At 56.6% G+C, this 20,695-nt stretch overlaps 10 protein-coding genes across 10 annotated transcripts; 5 read left to right on the top strand and 5 right to left on the bottom strand.

Moving 5' to 3' along the window:
* Nucleotides 1-1,958: 1,958 nt before the first annotated feature.
* On the top strand, nt 1,959-3,293 carry EHS24_005374 (uncharacterized protein; the record flags this gene model as incomplete). The annotated part of the gene is made up of 1 exon (XM_028620901.1): nt 1,959-3,293. One exon carries the CDS (start codon nt 1,959-1,961, stop codon nt 3,291-3,293), a length of 1,335 nt encoding a protein of 444 aa, XP_028471943.1.
* Nucleotides 3,294-3,905: 612 nt separating this feature from the next.
* Nucleotides 3,906-5,011, top strand: EHS24_005373 (uncharacterized protein; the record flags this gene model as incomplete). Its single annotated transcript, XM_028620900.1, has 2 exons — nt 3,906-4,309; nt 5,005-5,011. 2 exons carry the CDS (start codon nt 3,906-3,908, stop codon nt 5,009-5,011), a joined length of 411 nt encoding a protein of 136 aa, XP_028471942.1.
* Nucleotides 5,012-5,118: 107 nt separating this feature from the next.
* EHS24_005372 (uncharacterized protein) lies at nt 5,119-6,180 on the bottom strand (the record flags this gene model as incomplete). Its single annotated transcript, XM_028620899.1, has 2 exons — nt 5,119-5,520; nt 5,578-6,180. The coding sequence occupies 2 exons, from the start codon at nt 6,178-6,180 to the stop codon at nt 5,119-5,121; spliced, it is 1,005 nt and encodes a 334-aa protein (XP_028471941.1).
* Nucleotides 6,181-7,527: 1,347 nt separating this feature from the next.
* EHS24_005371 (uncharacterized protein) lies at nt 7,528-10,770 on the top strand (the record flags this gene model as incomplete). The annotated part of the gene is made up of 4 exons (XM_028620898.1): nt 7,528-8,023; nt 8,067-8,984; nt 9,036-9,135; nt 9,177-10,770. The coding sequence occupies 4 exons, from the start codon at nt 7,528-7,530 to the stop codon at nt 10,768-10,770; spliced, it is 3,108 nt and encodes a 1,035-aa protein (XP_028471940.1).
* Nucleotides 10,771-12,084: 1,314 nt separating this feature from the next.
* EHS24_005370 (uncharacterized protein) lies at nt 12,085-13,155 on the bottom strand (the record flags this gene model as incomplete). Its single annotated transcript, XM_028620897.1, has 1 exon — nt 12,085-13,155. The coding sequence occupies one exon, from the start codon at nt 13,153-13,155 to the stop codon at nt 12,085-12,087; it is 1,071 nt and encodes a 356-aa protein (XP_028471939.1).
* A 425-nt stretch (nt 13,156-13,580) lies between these two features.
* EHS24_005369 (uncharacterized protein) lies at nt 13,581-13,790 on the top strand (the record flags this gene model as incomplete). Its single annotated transcript, XM_028620896.1, has 2 exons — nt 13,581-13,726; nt 13,766-13,790. The coding sequence occupies 2 exons, from the start codon at nt 13,581-13,583 to the stop codon at nt 13,788-13,790; spliced, it is 171 nt and encodes a 56-aa protein (XP_028471938.1).
* Nucleotides 13,791-13,859: 69 nt separating this feature from the next.
* On the top strand, nt 13,860-15,012 carry EHS24_005368 (uncharacterized protein; the record flags this gene model as incomplete). Its single annotated transcript, XM_028620895.1, has 2 exons — nt 13,860-14,434; nt 14,472-15,012. 2 exons carry the CDS (start codon nt 13,860-13,862, stop codon nt 15,010-15,012), a joined length of 1,116 nt encoding a protein of 371 aa, XP_028471937.1.
* A 350-nt stretch (nt 15,013-15,362) lies between these two features.
* On the bottom strand, nt 15,363-18,577 carry EHS24_005367 (uncharacterized protein; the record flags this gene model as incomplete). The annotated part of the gene is made up of 8 exons (XM_028620894.1): nt 15,363-15,461; nt 15,517-15,583; nt 15,705-15,863; nt 15,930-16,133; nt 16,243-16,385; nt 16,454-16,786; nt 18,072-18,380; nt 18,446-18,577. The coding sequence occupies 8 exons, from the start codon at nt 18,575-18,577 to the stop codon at nt 15,363-15,365; spliced, it is 1,446 nt and encodes a 481-aa protein (XP_028471936.1).
* Nucleotides 18,578-19,070: 493 nt separating this feature from the next.
* Nucleotides 19,071-19,672, bottom strand: EHS24_005366 (uncharacterized protein; the record flags this gene model as incomplete). Its single annotated transcript, XM_028620893.1, has 2 exons — nt 19,071-19,358; nt 19,397-19,672. 2 exons carry the CDS (start codon nt 19,670-19,672, stop codon nt 19,071-19,073), a joined length of 564 nt encoding a protein of 187 aa, XP_028471935.1.
* Nucleotides 19,673-19,699: 27 nt separating this feature from the next.
* On the bottom strand, nt 19,700-20,531 carry EHS24_005365 (uncharacterized protein; the record flags this gene model as incomplete). The annotated part of the gene is made up of 2 exons (XM_028620892.1): nt 19,700-20,343; nt 20,390-20,531. 2 exons carry the CDS (start codon nt 20,529-20,531, stop codon nt 19,700-19,702), a joined length of 786 nt encoding a protein of 261 aa, XP_028471934.1.
* Nucleotides 20,532-20,695: the final 164 nt, after the last annotated feature.

The following is a 20,695-nucleotide window of genomic DNA, read 5'->3' as shown; positions in this document are numbered from 1 at the left end:
CGATCCCGACAGTGAGATTGACCGCTTGGTACCAGCGGGCCAATCGTCTGTCCGAGGGGAGAATGCTGTTGCAGTAGACTTCGAAGTTTCCGGGCCTGCATTCCAACAAGCCTTTATCGTTGAGCCCCGGAGGGAAGAAGGACGCCATCAGGGGAGAGGCAGCGTTAGGGAACGGCGAGTACTAGTAGTAACAATATCGATTGCCTGCCTTGTGAGTTAAACGGTTGCCAATCCTGGTTGACTCACTGCTTCTCTGTCCTATCGTTGCTCTATGGGAGCTTGTGTTGACTATGAGAAAGGTGTCGGAATGAAGAAGAATGCAGAGTGAAGATACAACTACGGAAATTACAATTTAAGTACTAGATATGAGGTTGTATTTGATATGGGGTGTGGCACACATCAACAAAAGGTATGTCAGTTGATACACGTTCCGTCCGCTCTACATGTATGCTGTTACTGTTGGGAAAATAGCCGACATCCTCCGTCACAGCCTGTCGGTCATTCCCACATGTTGTTTTTGGGAGCCGGAATCGGGACCTGCAAGAGTCAGAGCCCGCCCGTGAGACAAAGTAAACAAGAGACCCGGCCCCAAAGCTCTCTCGATGAATACGCATGTCAGATCCCCTCCAAATTGGGCAACGGCAACCTGAACACAAGCAGCACAACCGCCAGTAAGATCTGAAACACTTTTGTGCACGGTAACATGCACCATGCCGACAGTTGGGCCAACGCAACAATTCCACAAACATCGAGTCCTAAGGCTTATAAATCCCTTGCAGGCACACAGCGCCGTAAGTGCGTGCCGTCAGCTTCTCATCCAAGACAAAGTAAACAAGAGACCTGGCCCCAAAGCTTCCTTTAAGATCTTCACCTCGGGTTGCCAGCCTCCTGCACGGCGGGATGGCGCACAACGATGGATACGCATGTAAGATCCCTCCAAATTCGGCAACCTGAATACAAGCAGGTCCCATCCTTCTCGTTGAAGATCTCGCTGCGGAGCAGTTCCCATCCTTCTCGTTGAAGATCTCGATGTGGAACAGTTCCCATCCTTCTCGTTGAAGATCACGCTGCGGAATGCGCCACATCCGGCGCCACTGGCCTGCCGTAGGTTGTATCCGACCGCCCGTCGACCCCCGGCGACCTTATAAAAGACATCTGGGGCACAGCAAGACGACCGGTAGGATCTGGAACACTTTTCTGCAGGGTAACGTGCATCATACAGTTGGGCTCACGTAACAATTCCATAAACACCGAGTCCGAAGGCTTGCCAATTCCTTGCAGGTAGGCAACGCCGTCGGTGCGTGCGGTCTACCAATTGACAAGACAGCCGGTAAGATCTGAAACACTTTTCTTGGGGCTGGATTTTGGCTGACCCTTTGGCGGACTGATGTTGTCAGTTAAGCCCATGGGAGTGTTGGTGGAAAGTAGTGCTTGAGGATGCCACTTGGTAGCTCTAAATCCGTTGCGGCCCAACGTGGTATTGGTTGCGTGATGGGGCTGGTCTGGTCTGGGACTGTTGGTGGAAAGTATTGTTTGAGAAGAAGCCACTTGGTAGCTCTAAATCCGGTCTGCCGCCCAACGTGGCATTGGTTGCGTGATGGGGCTGGTCTGGACAACAGGACCAGGTGCTCCCCCACTCGAGCTGCGCTGCCATTGATTGATGTTGATGCTGTTACTGTTGTGCTGGGCCTACGTAACGCCTCGTGTACTCCTTGACTAGCCATCAGTGAATGCCCAGACACAAGCATTTCGCTTGAGGGGATGCCTGTCATGTTCAACATGGCCTCCTTCCCATCTTGACTGGCTTGTGGGGCTCTCCGTGCCGAATGAAGGCTCTTCCCAGGCATTAAATAGTCAAGGACTGCACAAATATCACCATTCCCTACCCGCCAACTTCTCGGATCGCTCACTGTCTCGTCTGTGCTCGCCATTTCTCTTCTCCAACACTTTGAGAAACGATGAACAGAGTAACGTCATCCACGGTTTCGTCCTTCCCCAGTTCAACGATACCTTGCCCGCTCCTCAATCCTTCTGGCGACACTTCTACCACCAGTCTTCAACTCGACTCAGGAAGGGGACCGCAGACACTTCAGGCCACCGGTCCCAGCGACACCTACGTCCTCGTCATTGGCGGCCTTGGCTTTATCGGCTCGCACACTGTTCTCGAACTCCTCAAGGCAGGCAAAAATGTCATTATTATCGATGACCTCAGCAACAGCTTCGAACAGGTTGTGGAACGCATCACTGCTGCTGCTGCCGTATGGTGCAAAGCCAACGGCCGACAGCTGCCCATCATCAAGTTTCATCAGCTCGACTACCGCAGCAAGGCCATACACTTCCTGCTAGAAGCGTACTCCGACAATGACAACCAGACCTCACCCACCACACCTCACGATGGCTCACCGCTTCTCGTCAATCGCCGTTCGAGGATCACAGGCGTCATCCATTTTGCAGCCTTCAAGTCAGTGAACGACTCAATCTCCCACCCCCTGGAATACTACTCCAACAACGTGTGCGGCCTCGTCAACCTCCTCGAGTTGCTGGACCACCACAACATTCGAAAGTTTGTCTTTTCCTCGTCAGCCACCGTCTACGGTACCAAGGCCAATAGCGGCCGCCCTCTGCGTGAGGAGGACGTCGTCCACCATCCTGAGGCCTACACCGATGACCATGCTAGGTTGCAGCATGCTGTTCCCGGTACCACCGGCCTTCTGAGCCCGTACGCGCGCACAAAATACTTTGGCGAGGCCATTCTTGCCGACCTTGCCTACTCGTCTCCTTCGTGGAACATAATCGCTCTGCGCTACTTTAACCCCATTGGCTGCGACGCTTCCGGACTTCTTGGCGAGGACCCCCGAGGCGAGCCCACGAACCTGTTCCCCGTCATAACCCAGGTTCTCAATGGTCGTCGCCCCCATCTTAACATCTTTGGCAGCGACTGGGAGACGCGCGACGGCACCGCAATCCGTGACTTTATCCATGTGTCTGACCTCGCACGTGGACATGTTGCTGCACTTGGGGCCTCGCTCAGAGCCTCCTTCCGCACTTTCAATCTCGGGACAGGCACGGGCACGACCGTCTCGGAGGCCGTTCGAGCCCTAGAAACGGCTGCGGGTATCAAGATTGCAACCAGGCTCGCCCCTCGCAGGGAGGGTGATGTCGGTTCATGTGTCGCTGCCAACTCACGCGCCGTCGCTGAGCTCAGTTGGACAGCTACTGAGAGCTTGGGGCAATGTGCACGCGACCTGTGGAACTTTGTCGCGCGTTGGAACGCAGCCGCCTCCCCGGTGTGACTCCGGAGGAGCCCGACAATGCCTTAGGGCTGACTGGGCTCACAAGCACCCGGAGATTCCGAACGTTTCTCGAAATATGGCCAAGCAAGCTGCCAACCTAGAAACCAACAGAATTATAATTACAGTAAAAACACATGTGTTGCCCGCCTAGGTATCGGAATATGGACACTTTTGGCTGCGCTTGGCGGCTTGACACTGTTGGCATAACTGTACGGAAGTGTGGTTATTACTGCCACATAAAATGAATCTGTTTGTAAGGATGACTACAGCATGGTTTGGCTCAGAAGTAAGACACAACTAGGGGGGTTTTCGCTCCACATGTGGCAGCAACAAGCAGAGGGACCACTACTGTTACTTCTGTTACAGGGGTGATGGATGACAGCGAGGCTATCTTCGCTTTCTTGGCAGGGCAAATGCGTGGCGTTCTTCGTTCTCTTGGCACGGAAAACAGGATCTCAGAAGCAATGGATGTTGCTCCTTGATATCCCACGCACGCTATACAGATATAAGACCACCGTTCCCAAGGTCACCACCCCCCCCCCCCCCCCCCCCACACCATACGGTGCGCCCTGGTCCAACTCAACATCCGCCACCAAGGTGTCCGGACACGCCATGACCACGTACGTCTCCGCTTCATCGGTCTCGAACCTGGCCCCGGCACCCCCCGCCCTCGTCGTCCCAGTCTACATGTACCCGGCCGAAGGCGCATGGAGTCCGCTATTCGCTGCTGCACGCGCCCACCCCAACCTCACCCTTATGTGCATCATCAACCCTGGCAACGGGCCGGGGCCTGAGCGTCTACCCGATGCCAGCTATAAATCGGCACTTGAACAGTTGTGCGCCCTTCCTAACGTTCAGCCTCTGGGCTATGTACACTGTACCTACGGCAAGCGGGACGTGGAGGATATCAAGGCGGACATTGACAAGTACGCGGCGTGGGAAACGCAATCAGGGCAAGCCTTCCGCCTCGACGGTGTTTTTGTTGACGAAGCACCGTCGGACCCCGCGCTCGAACCGTACATGGCCACACTTGCGCGCCACATCCGGGAGGCATGGCACCGCTTCCCCTCCTCGTCAACACGCACAACGCCACCGGCCCTGGCACCTGAGCGAACCCCCCAGCAGCCATCATTCCCCAATACGGGGAGAGGTCCACACTGCAGCAAAGGCGTGGTCGTATACAACCCGGGAACGGTGGTGTCAATTGGTTACTTCGAAGAGGCTGATCACGTCGTTGTATTTGAACAGTCGGAGAAACAATGGTACGACTACTTCCTGAGTCATGGTGTAAATCAAATCCCGCTCTCGGTACGCCACAAGTGCCTCGCAATGGTTCACTCGCAGTGCCTGCCTCCCACGACGGGCCTAGACAAGTTACAGATCTGTTACCCCATTGCAAACGACCAGGCATTCGCCGCTAATGCCCTGGCCAGCCAAATTTGGCGCCTTGGGTTAGGTGGGCTCTTCCTTACCGACCAGCTCGAAGGAGGGTACACGCGCTGGCCGGCAACTTGGGGTGCTGTCGCAGCGTTTCTTTCACTCCAGTAAACACGGCATCTCCTTCCACCACATACGAGTTGCGTAGCTTGTTCGCAGTAAACGGTAAATTAAATATATGCACGTCCAGGAGTTACCTCAACGTTTGGATGGAATTTGTTGTTCGTAACAACTTGGTGTTTTATTTTTATTTTCTACTTTCGTTTCTTCGAAGATCGTAACCAGAAGATGCATGGACGACTATAATACGAGAAAGGTGCTCGTTTACAGACTTGGTAGACTTATGTCTAGCAACATTCACAAAGGGTTGCCCAGCGTTCACATGTCGTTACGCTGTCGGCGTTGTGACTGATTGTCCAGTGCAGTACTGAACCCAGCCATCGAGGTTCATCTTCTTCAAGACAGTGCTGAATTTATCGGTTCCAGTCGCAGCTCCCGTAGCAGAGCAAATCTGTGTCCGCTCAGAGCTCGAGACACTTGGGGCACCCTCGGGGTATTCGATATGGAAGACGGGCTTGCCAGCTTTGATAAAGGGCGCAAAGGTCTTGCACTCCGAGAACTCGACACACTGCTCATTGACAGAAAAGTGGACTGAATCGAGGACTTTGTGGATAATATAGCCTGCATTCTTGAGGCCTGTCGCTATGTTGTACTTGCGGGCTTCGTCGGCGAGGAATTTAACAAAATTAACGGCATCCTGGGATGACAGGCGCAGGCCATTGTTATTTTCCTGCGCGCTACATCAGTCATATGTGCTACAGTACATTTCTGTTTTGCCGTTACTTACGTAGCCGTCCACGTTGTCGGGGTCGATACCATCACAGCCCTTTTCGGCGGCGAGCTTGATGCGGTTGCGCATAACGGAGCGGACACTTTCAGCCGAAACGTTGACCCAGCGCTCCCCCGCCCACCCGTCGAGATTGTTGCCGAGGTCCGCAGTGTGGTAATCGCTTGCGTCCTCACGCCAGTCCTCCCAAGATCCGGCACTAAAGTAGCATACGACATTTTTGCCAACTCGACGCAATCTGTCGATGGTCTCCCTCTTTGTGTCAAACAGGTCAAGCACATAAACGTCCACGTTGGGGGTAATCATGGTGCTACCGGCGTCCACCTTGACGGACTGTGAGAGGACAATCTGCCAAGACACACCGACCTGCGGCGCCCAGAGGGAGGGACGTCCAAGAGCCTCGGAGTCGTGCGGGGTTTCCGGGGTTGAACGATGGCTGTGACGCTTGGCGAGGCCTACTCCGAGGCCGACGGTGAGAGGAATGACACAAAGGAGGAGGAGTCCGACAATAACAAGCATCTTTAGGAGTCGCGGCTTTCTGTTCTGGACGCGTGATTCGGTGTTGACGTCGGTACCTTTGAAGCCCTGTCTCCAGTCTGTCATGTTGGGGGACTGCTGCTTCTTGTTTGTATGGAAGAACGCACTGTTATCGTACACGGTGGTAACAGGAAGTTGGGTGAACGGGCGTTGCGTGACTTCGTATAGTGCTGTACCCATCTATGTTGAACCCAATGGGTTTCGAGACGCCGTGAGGTAGTCTTCCAGTATCTGTAAGAGGGTATGTTTGGCAACAAACGCGTCAGAACGCGTCAGGAGGGGAGGGGCATACCTGAACAAACATACCATGACCCGAGGGAACTGGAGGAGATCTAAAGATCTTGCGATGTGGCTGCGCAGTGTCTCACGACCGAAGCACCGTTGGGTCGAGCCCCAACGACGGTAGCCCCTAAACCCCAAGTCCCATCTCGGCAAAGACATGACCAAGAGGGTGTCGTAAGATCGCGTAGGACCTGGTATGATCGTAAGGCGAACATGTCCCTCGGGACACCGACTAGTTTGACCGCCCTCGTGGCCTGTTTCACTGCTACTGCCACCGCCACTCCACAGTTGGGGGCCACTTCTGATCTCGGCGCATGCTTTAATGGTGGCATGGGGAGTCGGGCAAACGTCCCGTAGGTTTGTTTATGGCTGCTTGCACTGGGACATGCGGCAATTTTCCAGGTAGGCCCGCCCTTGCCACATGCCAAAGGGTCGAGATCTCTTGTGGTACCGGCGTGGCTCGCACGTGGACGCGTCACGCGTTCTGGAACAGCAGGAACAATGCCCACACGCAGGACGCGACTTGCAAGATGCGTCGACTCGACGCGTCGCTTGTTCTGGTTCACCTTTATGTTTGTCCCCAGCACGTTGCCCCGTTTGACATTCAAGGCAAAGGACGAGATCTAGTTCAGCTCAAACCAAGTAGAAGCCTTCCCAATGGGGGACGAGATCTGGTTCAGCCCAAACAAAGCGGATGTCTTCCCAGTGGGTGACCTACGCGCCTTGATCCCCTTCCACTCAACTCCACTCAACACTCTCTTCCTTACCCCAGATCGCGCCTGCATCGTGGTTCAACGTTTTTGGTACACTGAATGGGCAATGCCCGTTGGCGGGATGTCTTCTGAGGCCGATTTGATACTTAAACCTCACGTCCTTGTCCTCTGTCTTGCTCTCCATCCCCCTCTCATCACCTCGAGTACTGAGTCTCAGTGTACGCTCTTTCAGACCCTTATTACTGTACGTAGTCTCCACATACTTAACTATGCGTCCCAAACTGGGCCTAGTGGTATTGTTGGGCTTGTTGGCATCTGCCTTTGCGCATCCAACACACAACATTGTCACCAAGCAAGAGGATGATGATGTCGCCGTCAACAAGCACTACCGCCACGAAGAGAGACAGGTGCCGATAGGATGCCTGGCTTACCAGAGGGCGGCCACTACATCGTCGTCGACGCGTCCTCCAGCCACTACGTCGCCCTCGACGCGTCGTCCGGCCACTACATCGTCGTCGACGCGTCCTCCAGCCACTACGTCGCCCTCGACGCGTCGTCCGGCCACTACGTCGTCCTCGACGCGTCGTCCGGCCACTACGTCGCCCTCGACGCGTCGTCCGGCCACTACGTCGTCCTCGACGCGTCCTCCAGCCACTACGTCGCCCTCGACGCGTCGTCCGGCCACTACGTCGTCCTCGACGCGTCGTCCGGCCACTACGTCGCCCTCGACGCGTCGTCCGGCCACTACGTCGTCCTCGACGCGCCGTTCGGCCACTACGTCATCCTCGACGCGCCGTTCGGCCACTACATCATCCCGTTCGGCCTCTTCCTCGTCGTCTTCGTCTCGCCGTCCAACCTCCTCGACTTCGTCACTTTATGTCTCGACGTCGTTATCAGTTTCCTCGGCCACCTCTGTAACGCCATCGGTCAAGCCGTCAGAGCCAATGTCTCCATCAGTGTCTTCCGACCCAACCGGCTCCATATCCGCCTCGGTTGATCCTCACACCTCCGCATCGGCGTCAGTTGACCCGTCTACATCTGTGTCGGTCAACCCGACCCTCTCGGCGTCGGCGTCGGTCGAACCCACACCATCATTATCGACCTCGCTGTCGGCCTCAGGGAACCCCTCTGCATCAACGCTGGTGGACCCATCGGCATCGGCAGCAACTTCGGTTGAACCCTCTGCGTCTGTCTCAGTCTCGGCAACAGTGTCGGGCGACCCCACATCTTCTGCATCAAGCTCAGCATCGGCATCGGTGAACCCTTCCCCATCTACATCGGTGTCGGTCGCACCATCCGTATCGGCGTCCTCGTCGGTTGAACCCTCTGCCTCCGCATCCGCCTCGGTATCTGTGTCAGTTGAGCCCACACCCTCTGCATCAGCCGCGGTCAACCCCTCTGCATCTGCATCTGCCTCGGCCTTTTCGTCGGTCAACCCTACCGTCTCCCCATCGGTGTCCTCCTCTGTTTCCCCCAGCCCTTCGGTGTCGATCGTTCCCAGCTCAACCATATCGCAGGTTCCCAGCACTTCTGCGTCCGTTGGGCCCATTTCTGGTGCCACGGTCCAGGCCAAGCTTCTCATCCTGGCCCGCGACGAATACTCTGCGGAGAGTGGCTACCATGGCCTCCTCGGTTACGGCATCCCGTTCGAAACCATCCTCGTACCCCAAACGGGCATTCAGCTTCCGAGCCTCAACTCGACCGCTTCGCACGGCCTTTACTCTGGCATTATTGTCATGGATGCCCTGGCGTACGATGATGCGGGTATTTGGGGCAGTGCCCTCACCGTGGCGCAGTGGGACACGATCCATACATACCAAAAACAGTTCAATGTGCGCATGGTTCGCATCAACGAGTATCCTGGTCCCGACTTTGGTGAGTACTCACCCAATTTACGATGTCCTCGCAGCTGATGCGAAATCACAGGCGTAGCCATTTCAGGCAGCGGTGGCTGTTGTGGCGCCGGAGTCGAGCAGCTTATGAGTTTATCCGACGTCTCGGACTTCCCCTCGGCCAACCTGAAGATGTGCGTCTCCAGGGTGGGTGTGTTGTTTGCTGACGTGACAGTGGTGCGACCGTTTCCTCTCAGGGCCTGTGGCACTATCCAGCTGTCGTGACAGATCCACTCACGACCAAGGTAGTAGCCACGTTTGCTCCAGGTGGAGATGTTTCTGGCGAGACTGCGGCTGCAGTCATCAACAAGATTGACGGCCGTGAGCAGTTCGTGTGGTTCTCGAGCTGGGCACCCCAATGGTCTCTGTCGTGTGCCTATCTGCAACATGCGCACATTCACTGGGTGACTCGTGGCCTGTTCCTCGGCAAACGCAAGACGCACCTGAATGCCCAAATTGACGACGTCGAGCTGCCCACGGACATGTACTACCCAACAGGTACAACATTCCGTCTCCGACCCGCCGACCTCGACGGTCACGTTGCTTGGATGGCTGACCTCAACTCTCGCCTACCTTCCGGCTCGGACTTCCGACTCGAGCTCGCACACAACGGCAACGGTGACATTTCTGAAGTTGTTGAGCCCAACGGTTCGGGCGGCCTCTGTACTCCCGACACGGCCGTATACACGGACGACGTCGGCCCAGATCCCCCCCTCGAGTTTGTCAAGCCGCTCGGGACTGGCACCGACGCCTGGCCATCGGAATGGGTTGCATACAACTGGACACTCACTTGTGCCTTGGGCGACGACCTGACGGCATGGTACCAGAACCCGTCCAACCGCGATGCCTATGCCCACGTCTCACATACCTTTACGCACTATGAGCTCAACAACGCGACATACCACGATGCGGCGCGTGAGATTCAATTCAACCAGGCTTGGCTCCAGCAGGTTGGCATTGCCAACGGTGCTCGCTTCTCTACCCACGGTCTTATTCCTCCGGCCATCACTGGCCTGCATAACGGAGATGTCATTCAGGCGTGGCTCGACAACGGCATCACGCACGTCGTCGGCGACAACACCCGCCCGCTTCTACGCAACGGGCAGTCTCCCTACTGGCCTTTGATCAGTAACGTCGCGGACAATGGCTATGATGGCCTTGTTATTATTCCGCGGTGGGCTACTAACATCTACTACAACTGCGACACGTTTGAATGTGATGTCGCCGAGTGGATTGCCATCTCCAGCGGATCGGGCGACTACACAAACCTCCTCGACAATGCCCGCGCTACCAACACCGCCTATATGCTTTCCCTCTACAGTGACCCGTACATGTTCCACCAGGCCAACATGCGCTACGAGGACATGCCCACCATCACCATTGGATCCCAGACATCCAAAATGTCCATGGTCATGGCCTGGATCGAGACGATCGCCCAGGAGGTGTCGCGCCTCACAAACTGGCCCATTACGTCCCTTAAACACGACGACATTGCACAGTACTTCCTGGACCGTATGGCGCTCGACCAATGCGAGCCTTCAGTGTCGTACACGCTCTCCGATGACGGAACCGCTATCACTCACGTCGTCGTCACCGCAGCCGACCAGGCGTGCAGTGTCCCCGTCCCAATCACGATCCCTTCCGGCAGCGCCACTGCTGCTGGCGGCTCCATCGCCAGCGACCAGGTTGGCAGTGAGCCTCCCATCCAGTGGGTCACCCTCAACGGTGGAGCCGCAACGGTTACGCTCAACCCCCCGATTAGTATTTGATAGTGCCTCAGGCAACGGACATTAACCTCTTCGCTTTCGTTGTTTCGTTGTTTCTTTGATTTATGTCTCTTCCCCTACCGAGGGTTGTCCCTCCTTCCCTCAATTTACCCCCCTTATTTCTCCTTGGATGCTTGTCGTGGTACTTGCTCCTGTGCTTTACAGACCCTCGAGCCGTGGCTCGTACTGTTTATAGAGTAAACCCTCGATGCATCCCTAACGCGAGTACGGTTGCCGCAATGGGTGTTGCGGCATTGTCTCAAAATGCCTGCTATTGACCCAATTTTTGTCCGAAAGGCAAGGGGGTAGACGGTTTAACTGCCTTTCGGGCCGGTCACTAGTTGTTTTGCACCAATGTGTTTTGTACCGTATATAACAGGCGCGTGCACAGTCAGAGGAGTGTCAGCAATAGGTGACTCAAGACCAGTGTCAGCGACAGCGCGACCGAGTGGGCAGGAGCCTTTATTCAACAACTGCAACCAATGTTAACAGCTGTGTACCGATCGTCCTCAGTGCCACCGACTTTACCCAATCTCCTCTCGTTAGGGTCCACCAGGCCCTGCGACGAGCTTCTGCCACGAGCTTCCCCGACCACCTGGACACCTCCACATACGGCGGAATGGAGGCTGCTTTGTGGCACGTCAGAAAAGCGGCCATCGACGCATGTTTCTTCTTCTCTGTACGCACATCTAGCGTCCCAAAACAGAGAATAAGAACGATACATACTACAGACAAATTGCGAGTGATACGAGTGAGCTATCGGTCGAAGGTCAGTCGGCGCGTCGAGCGGGGCAAGCCTTCCGTCGACACGTGGAGCGTCGGGCGAGGGGTGTTCGTCGATGGGTCGAGAGCCGTCGGGAGATAGTCGGTGGGGGCTGTCGGTCGATGACCGGTCACAGGTCGAGGCAGAGTTTGGTCAATTTGGTCGATGTCCGTCGGGCCATGACTGCTGTCCATCTCTCTACTGCTTCTGCTTGATGGACCGCGGCCCAGGCTCCGATGCTCGCTCATGAGATGCATTGAGCAAGTCAGCTGTGCATTACATTGTGTGATTCCTGACAGCAGGCATGTTGCACGTGCTGAGAGGCGGCGCGATGCTCATTGCAAAATAACATGTTCGTGTATTGCAAGAGGAAGGGCTATGTTTGGATTAACCTATCTGATGGACATTCCATCAGGGGACGACTCTCTATCTATGTAGTATCGGCGGCGTACGCAGTGTCCTGTCATAATTATTAGTCGTGTGGCTGTGGTCCTGTTTCGTTACCACTGCAGCGGTGGTGCTGCACTCTACATGCATACACACTCTATACACCACTACTGCGTCGCCTTCATCTCCCAAAGGTCCAGCTCCTCAACCCGCGCGGCCCCCTTGCCCGAGTACGACACACCCGTGACCCCCGAGTCAGTGTACACGCGCGTCGCCAGGGCGAAGCGGTCATTGGCGAACACCTCGACGGCGTCATGATCGAGGAAGATCTGCAGCCTTAGGCGCTCCATCCCGCCCTCGGTGCGGAGAAGAGTCATCGGGCCGTCCTCATCGTACTTGGCGATAGTGCGCTCGGCATTGGACGCGTCGCGGTGCACCACAATCGTCTCGTGCTTAGGATAGAACGTGATGCGTGTTGCGGTGCTGTAGTCGGCGCTGTGCCGGACGTGAAGTGATACCTCATCGGTGTCGTCCGTGATGTCGAACGTCGCATCGATAGCCCGCGCGAGCGGGGTGGAGTGAGCAATGGGGAGGCGCTCGCCGTCGAAGAGCTTGGCGTGGAAGAGCTGCTTGCCCCGCAAAGCTGCCAGCTGTGCGAGGGGTCGGATGCCAAGCGTCGCGACATTGCACAGGCCGTCGGAGGCCGAGAGGACCTCAAAGCTCTGCACCTCGTCCATCTTCGATGCCAAGGTACCCGTGACGCCGTCGTACGTCGCGAGGAAGATCTCGCGAGGCATACCAAGGCATCCCGTCCACGACTTGGCCTCGAGGGCCGCGTCGTTCAAGCTCTCTTCGATCATCCAGCCCCATAGAACGGTGCGGCCGTCCGGATGCTTGAACGTGTTGCCCGGGTACAGGTCGCCCCAGTCCACCATCCCCGACGCACTCGTCGCCAGGTAGATCTCACCTACCTTCTCCTCCAGTGTGCCCATAAGCCAAGGCGTGTAGCGCGGCGTGCGTTCCGGCGCTTCCTTCTGAGTGGGAACAGTTGGACGTGGTTTCCCGCCTTCGGAGCCCGTGATGATGACCTGCCTCTCGAGGCCACCCCCAGTCAGCGAGAGAAAGTTGGTGCACTCGAGATTAACACCAAGCTCGCCACCCCACCGCCCGGCTGGACGATGGTGGACTGGTACGCGCAGCAAGGGGTGGAGTACCGAATAGTCGATCTCTCCTGTCATCGTGTTCATGCTTGATTGTTCAGATGGTAGAGCGGGGTAGAGCGGGGAGGGAGGGGGGTGGCGGCGGAACTGCTGGAGACCCCATGGAGACATCTCTGGTCGGGGTTTAAGTACAACTCATGGTCATCGAGAGCGAGTGAGTGTTGAATACATCAGTGGAGCAGACCCGAACAAAACAGTGGAGATCACTCGGACCGGTACATATATTTATCCCCCGGTGAGAATCATCGGAACGGAGGGTCTAAATAACGACCGGTTGACCAAGACGATTCGAATGTTGTCGCTGCTCACATCAGCTCTCATTCTCACCGGCCAAGAACTGTCATGCGTATAAAGGTTGGAAGTACGCGACATGGACTAGAGTCACAGTACCTAGCTCATCCAGTCCCCCATCGCCTTTTCAGCAACAAAGCTCCATGTCCGCCATGAACCGCGACAGCCTCCTCTCCGCCGCTGTTACCAAGAAGAACGCTCGCTCCGCGCGCGTGTCCAGCTGGGACCACTCTGGCAAGAATGAAGACGCCTTCATTGTGCGACCTGGCGAGTCGATCGTCCTTGCCGACATTGAGGGGTGAGTGTCTCTCCGTCATTCAGACTCGCTAACCATTAGCCCGGGTGCGCTCACCCACCTGTGATTCGTCCAGGCGTGCCGCCGGATCCTCGGCCCGGGCCTCGTGCCCTACTCACGCACCGGCGTGGCGATGATGGAGATCCACAACGCTCTCGGCATCGTGTACGAGGATAACGATCCCGACTACTACCGCAAAGTCTTGATCAAGATGTACTGGGACGGCTCCGACACGCCCTCGGTACTCGCCCCGCTGGGCGACTTCTTCTGCATTGGCAACTCCATGCCCGGCAATTTTGAGAGTTTGCCCTTCACGGTCTCGGCCAAGCCGAGCGAGGACCACACGTTTGGCGGCAACTGCGGCGGCAACTGCTACCTGACGATGCCATTCAACAAGCGGGGGCGCATCGAGATCGAGAACCAGGGCGAGCACGCGTACATCCAGTATTTCTACATTGACTACGAGCTCTATAAGGAGCCAATGCCGCAGGACACGCTCTACTTCCACGCCATGTGGCGGCACGAGAACCCCACCGGGGGGTGGGCGCCGAATGGCACGCAGACCAACTCTCTCGAAACCCAGGTCGCCAACCTCGACGGCAAGGACAACTATGTCATCCTCGAGACGGAGGGGCAGGGCAACTATATTGGCTGCAACCACTCCGTCTACCACTTCCAGGGGACTTGGTGGGGTGAAGGCGACGACATGATGTGAGTGGCCCCAGCTAAGGATCCGTGCTGACGGAAGCTTTATCGACGACGACCAGTGGCCGCCATCGATGCACGGCACCGGTGGAGAGGACTATTTTACGCAGGGCTGGGGGATGCAAAAGAACGCCTACAATTTCTGCGGCTCGATCATCCACGAAGGCGATGTCCCCAACACGCAGGTCTCGTACCGCTGGCACCTTCCAGACCCGGTGCGCTTCGACAAGAAGATCAAGGTAACCATGGAGACTGGCCACGGCAACCACTTGCGCGACGACTGGTCGACTACCGCGTACTGGTACCAGACCCTGCCTGGGCCCAAGCTCGAGATCCTGCCCGTCGAGAAGCGCCTCCCCCGCCGCCCCGTCCTGTCTGGGAACCCAGTTGAGGAGCCCAAGATCGAGGACATGCCTGAGCCGCAGAAGTCCAAGGCGATCGAACGCGAGACCCGCTTCAAGGAGTACCTCGAGGACAGGAAGGGCTGGGTCGACCGCCGTGCCGCCGACTCGCAGGAGCGCGCCGTCAAGAACGTCGAGATCGCAAAGGAGATCCGCGCTCGCTGGCTCAGTAGTTCGAAGTAAAGGGTGTTGGTCTCTCGCGACCTCTCGGCTCATCGTGATAATGGAGCAGTGCAATACCGTTAGAAGTAGCGACGCGCTGTGCCATATCGGTGCAATGAATCGGATGCCACATACTTAGGGGGTGCTCGAAGCTGGCTGACTGGACTGCATCAGTGATGTCAGCGTGGCCATCCCCGAGGATCTGCTGAGATACCACCATTAACCATGCATCAGTTACTCCCCGACTGCTATCTATTCTCCAAACCCGCATGTTGGAGAAAGGACTTTGTATATCACTTGCATACCGTTTGAAGTTTCAACACCACCAGGGAGCACGTTTCAGGCCCTTCTAGCCTTGGAGGAGCTGTGGCTTAAAGAGGGCACTGCGAGTTCATGCTGGCGGCACCACTGGTGACCGCGGACCAGATAGACGCCTTGCTAGGGTAAAGGTCCATGCTGTCCTGGCCAGCCTTGTAGGCGATAGAGCCCTGAAAAGATCAGTGGAAGAACGATTGTTCAACTCACAGTTGTGTCGAGATCATCTGGGCCAAACTGCCACGGCATCCACGAAACGCCGCCGTTGACAGCGGCGCTGATCCACGTCGGCATGACCGAAGTCTGCCCGGCGTACGTGTCCATGTTAAACTCTTCTAGGACAACAGGCTTGCCAATGTTGTTCCTGCCAGTCAGCCAAGCGTGCACCAGACACTCACATCGAATCAATGTGGGCCTGAATATAGCTGCTTCCCCAGCCCTCGACCGGCGTCTCCCCCCAAGCCTCCGGGTACATGTGGAAGGTGCCAAAATCGATGTTAGACAGCTTGAGGTTGGTGTTGAAGTCCAAGCCGGAATTTCCATTGTAGGCCCAGTCGCTGCTCGAGCTGTCGTAGTAGAAGCCTTCGTCGCTATCATTAGCTCTGAATTGGCGCCATGCTCACCCAATAGCAACCATGTGGTTCGAATCGAGGCTCTTAATGTACGAGGCGCGGTCCGAGATCCACTGAGTAAGTTGGGCGACCGTAAAGTCCGACTTGGCGGCGGTGGTACCTCCGTTACGCGGCTCGTTTGCAATCTCCCACGCAAAGATTGCAGGGTTGCTCTTGTACCGGTTGACAATGGTGTTGATGTACGAGTCAAAAGCGCTGATCGCAGCCGAGCAGGTGTAGAAGCTCGTGTGGTAGGACGTGTCGCAGCCGAGCTGCTTGACGTACATCTCCATGCCTAAGAGTCAGAATGGACAGTGCGGCTGACCAACCTCCCAGATCGTCCCAGTTGTTGGTGAGGGTCATAATGATCTTGATACCATACTTGGCGGCGTACTGGACAGCGAGGTCGAGGCGGCCGAGACCGTTGGAGCCAGTGTTGACCGAGCTGTTGTCAATAAACGCCACGTCCTGTTACCTACAATGTGTTTCCGTTCCAGAGCTGCGAGTGTTAGCACGGCTCGTCCGTTCATACTGACCTGGAAGTACGTGAGGTCGTAATTGGGTACCGAAGTGACCATGCTAAAGGCCCAGGTGCGAACCACCCTGATGCCAGCGTTTGCGAGGGATGCAAAGGTGGCATCATACTGGGACTCGGTAACGAGCTGGGGGATCCAGTAGGCATTCATTCCTGCAAAGCAGTAATGTTTACCATCCAGCATAAACTTTGTTCCCGAAGTGGTGACAAAGCCTCCCGAAGACGAGGTAGACGACGAAGTGGCCGGGGCGGTCGAAGTGGTCGACGTGGTCGACGTCGCTTGAGTCGATGACGGCTTGGACGACGTACTCGAAACAGTGGAGGTCGAGGTAGACTGCAGGCACTGCCAGTACCAATCGTTGAAGTATGTACAAGTCAGACCAGAAGCACACGTCGTACAACCACTGTAGGAGGCTCCGCCACACTGGCCCCAGTTGGATACAGTGCAGCTGTCGCGGGAGACCTCCTGGGTCTTGGGAATCGCCTGCGGCGCCGCCAAAACAAACGGAAGGAGAGCTACGACCGCAAAAAGCTGGTTTGCAATCATGTCGAAGGTGAAAGCAGTGGAGGTTGTGTGTAAGATATAGCCAGTTGGGCTTGACGAAGACGTAGAAACGAGGTAATCATGGCCGGCTATATATGTGTGTTCGGGCATACAGAACAGTGCCACCGGCCTCACCCCTTGACATTCAGGCCGTTGGCGATATTCCCCGACTTGGGTGTAACATCGGTGGCTCGAGGAGGTTCGGCTTATAGAACAAGCTGCGCACCACGTTGGTTTCTCCCGAACGCCAGGGCTTGAGAGACGTGGCACTGGCTTGACGTTTGTAGTAGGGCTGCCGCAGCGTAGAAACAACTCATGTGACCTGCAGACGGGACGGGACATTCCTCGGCTCATTGGTGCTGGTAGAGTATCGAAGGTAGTTGAACGCGTTTCCTTTCGAATAGAAACAGATAAGATGCAACCAGGAACACAACCCCTAGATTCCGTGGCGTCTCATTGTGCGTGTCACCTGACCATGTTCCTTGAACAGAAGGTCCACGGTACCACGGTGACCGAAAGTGTTTTATGGGCCGGGTTTCTGAAGGGGCCAATGGGTCAATGGGCAAAAACCTCGGCCCGCAAAGGACAACGACTTTGGGCCACAGAACAACTACTCAGTCCTCATTCCCGGCGACCGGTGCCCGAAAGGCAGACCGTGCCCCAGAACCCAACTCGGGCGCCACTGGGCGGTCAGGCAGTCCGCAAGCTACACGCGCTGGCGGGCTTTGTCAACGGCCCGAACAACTACCCAGAATGTTGCTGTGGGTTGCGCTAACATGATCCCTCACGGGCCCCACCCACACAATGCGGAGGTTCAAGATGTCACCACATGGTGTGTCACCGTGGGAGACCGGCAGAAGGCGACTGTTTTCTCTCATCATCGACGTTCCTCGGCGACGGTCCACGAGTACAACCTGAGATCCTCTTCGTAACTGACGGCCTTCGACCGGAGCATGTAGTATAGTTGACGGGCCGAATCACTCGGGCCATTATCCTTCAAGCCATATGCAGTAACTCTAAAGCGCCTCACCGACATGCTGCCCGCTCAATGCACATATCCTCCTGTTGCATTCACTGAAGACGCCACAACCTTCTTGAGAGTGTAAAGCCCCGCCTCCTTGTAACCAGTGTACGAAATATGCTGCAGCGACAGGGACGCGCCGACCTGCTTGTCCGCGTCAATAAACGTACGCCTCCTGGTCGTTCCGTGGCTGGTAGTGACAGTCTTCCTGTCCTTGCCGGGGCCCACAAAGAGACCTGTGAGGAATACGCAGGCGGAGCAGTATTGGCGAAGCAGGAGTGGGGTGCACGGGCGAAAGGACGACGTCGACGACGTCGACGCGAGACTCCTCCTAGTACTTGGGGAGGGCCAGGCGGAACTGGTCTGGACGGGCAGTAAACTCGGGCAGAAAAGTGCTACATAGTTGCAGAATCCACAGATGAACATACCGGATGCTCATTGTGGCCACCGCGAGAACGGAAGAGGTCGCGAGGGAAGTTGCCACTCCTAGCCCCACGACCATGCGTGTTACCGCCTCCAAGGGAACGGCCATGATCGAAGTTGCCGAGGGAAGGGTACATGTTTTGTGAATGGGTGAGTGAGTGAAGGAGGTATTGTGACGCTTGTGAGGAAAGTGGGGATGGAGGGCGCAGCTGGCGTGGCGGGTGGATCCACACGCGGGTGATCGCGGGTGATGGGTACGTGTATGGACGCAACAAAATCAGTAGTACAGTAACAGGACCGAAACATTTACATCCTGACTACAGCCATCAGCTGGTATACACGCCACGAGTAGCTTGGCGATGCGGTGGGTGTTGTGTCTGGTCATTGAAAGCCGGGACACATGATGATGCACAATCTCGTTCTTGTATGTGCACGAGACAAAAGCTCGTGCGCCAGTTGCTGTGACGGGGCGGGTAGGTCGAAGTACAAGAGACTGGCGGGCAATAGGCAGGCTGTAATGAAATCACGTGATTGACGGTGTCCGCATGTGCTCGACAAGCGGCTCTCTCTCATCTCTCCCCTCCTCCCTCCCCTTGCTTTTCGAGAACACCGACAACCCTTGCGTGCTCTTCATTCGCGTTTACGGCCTCGGCGGGCTGTGGGGACGCGATTCCGGTGGGCCTCCTCGAAGGAATCGGCATGAAGATCCATGTGGGCGAGCCACTCGTCAATGTCGGCGAAGTTGAGGTCTTCGTCGGCGTCTTCTTGCGGCTCCACATCCATTGCAGCCTCCTCGGCCGACAACAGAGCTAGAACGTTTTCTTGCCATGATTCGACATCAACGATACCAAAGTCGACTTGGTGGGGAGGGATGGGACGGAACCCCTCGAAGTTTTCGTTGGAGCAAGTGATGATTGCCTGATGGGTTTAGCTCGGAGACCAAGTTCTTGACCTACGGTCTCCCACTCGCAAACGGCCTTGTACTTCTTGAGCTCGAGAGCATGCCTGTTGTTGGCGGTGATGTTGGCAATGCGCTCGCCGCTTTGCTCGCCGCACCGCTCACTGGGCTGTGGCGGCGATGGTGGCCACTTGAATGGGCCGCCGTTGACGGCCATGGTCTTGACCTTGGCCCTCGCCGCATCGCGCTCCTTCTCCCACTCATTGCGCTTTCCAGGGGAGGCGGGAACCCGGCGAAGCTGTGGCTCGTCCTCGTCGCTGTCGTCCTCGTTCATATCCGGGAGCTGGATATGTGCCGCCTCTTAAGACGGGGCTGTGAACCTGGGGACCTCGTTGGCGACCATCGCACCGGGCGTGAGGAGCATCGACACACCAGCCGCGGCACACCATGGGACGAAGCGTGCCACTGTGCCGAGTCGGCATGCGAGCACAACCTCATGGAGGTCGGCGAGGCCCTCTGCGACGGCATCCTGCAGCTCTTGGGTGACGTCCGTCTTGCTCTGGTTGTTCTTGTTGGCCCTCTTCACCATCTTGCCGATCATCTCCTCGGCCTTGTCTGCGCCGGGGGCCCAGGCCAGCCTCAAACCCAGATCGCCCTCTGCTGACATCGAGCTGAACGCCAGGCGGAGGGAGAACAGAGCCGTGCTGACACCCTTGGCATGTTGCGTCGGCCGGATGGAGATGGGCCGCTCGCCGTCGCCTTGGCATTTGCGGTGCGTGCTGCCCGCATACACGCAGAAGCCAATGAAGAGGTATGTGTAGATTCTAACCATCCTCTCGCAAAGAGCGATAGGCGGCAGAAGCTCCACTGGCGCTGGGTATCCGAGCCGGTGGGACTCGCGGTACCACTCAACCGAATAGTCGAACTGGTACAGGGCAGTGGCAACGTCGTGGACGCTAAGAGTCGCAAAAAGAATCTTAAGGCGAGCATGCGTTGACTTGCCCTCTGTCTCTATCAGGACACTGCTGTAACTGCTGCGACTGCGACTCACCCAAGAACAGTTCCTTCAGCAAACACACAAGGCGGAGGAGGTCACGGTACAATCCGGCGGGGTGTTCGCCGGCGACACGGACCCAGGCGGGCGGGGGCGGGGGAGCTGTAGGTGGAGCAGGGGAAAGCGAAGGAGCAGACATCAGTGAGTAAACTCGGATGGTTGACGAGATGGAGTGAGTGAGTGGTTGTGAGACTGCTCATCAAATCCACAAGAACGTGGAGGCAACTGCGCCCTCTGTTTCGGTCACATGGTACATGGATGGCCTTACTCCTCTCCAGTTTCGAGATCAAAGTGCGAGAGGGC

Source organism: Apiotrichum porosum, assembly GCF_003942205.1.
Source record: "Apiotrichum porosum strain DSM 27194 chromosome Unknown scaffold_21, whole genome shotgun sequence".
In the NCBI taxonomy this organism is placed as follows: domain Eukaryota; kingdom Fungi; phylum Basidiomycota; class Tremellomycetes; order Trichosporonales; family Trichosporonaceae; genus Apiotrichum; species Apiotrichum porosum.
Note: the sequence above shows the minus strand (reverse complement) of the source record. Positions and strands in the feature narration are given on the sequence as shown.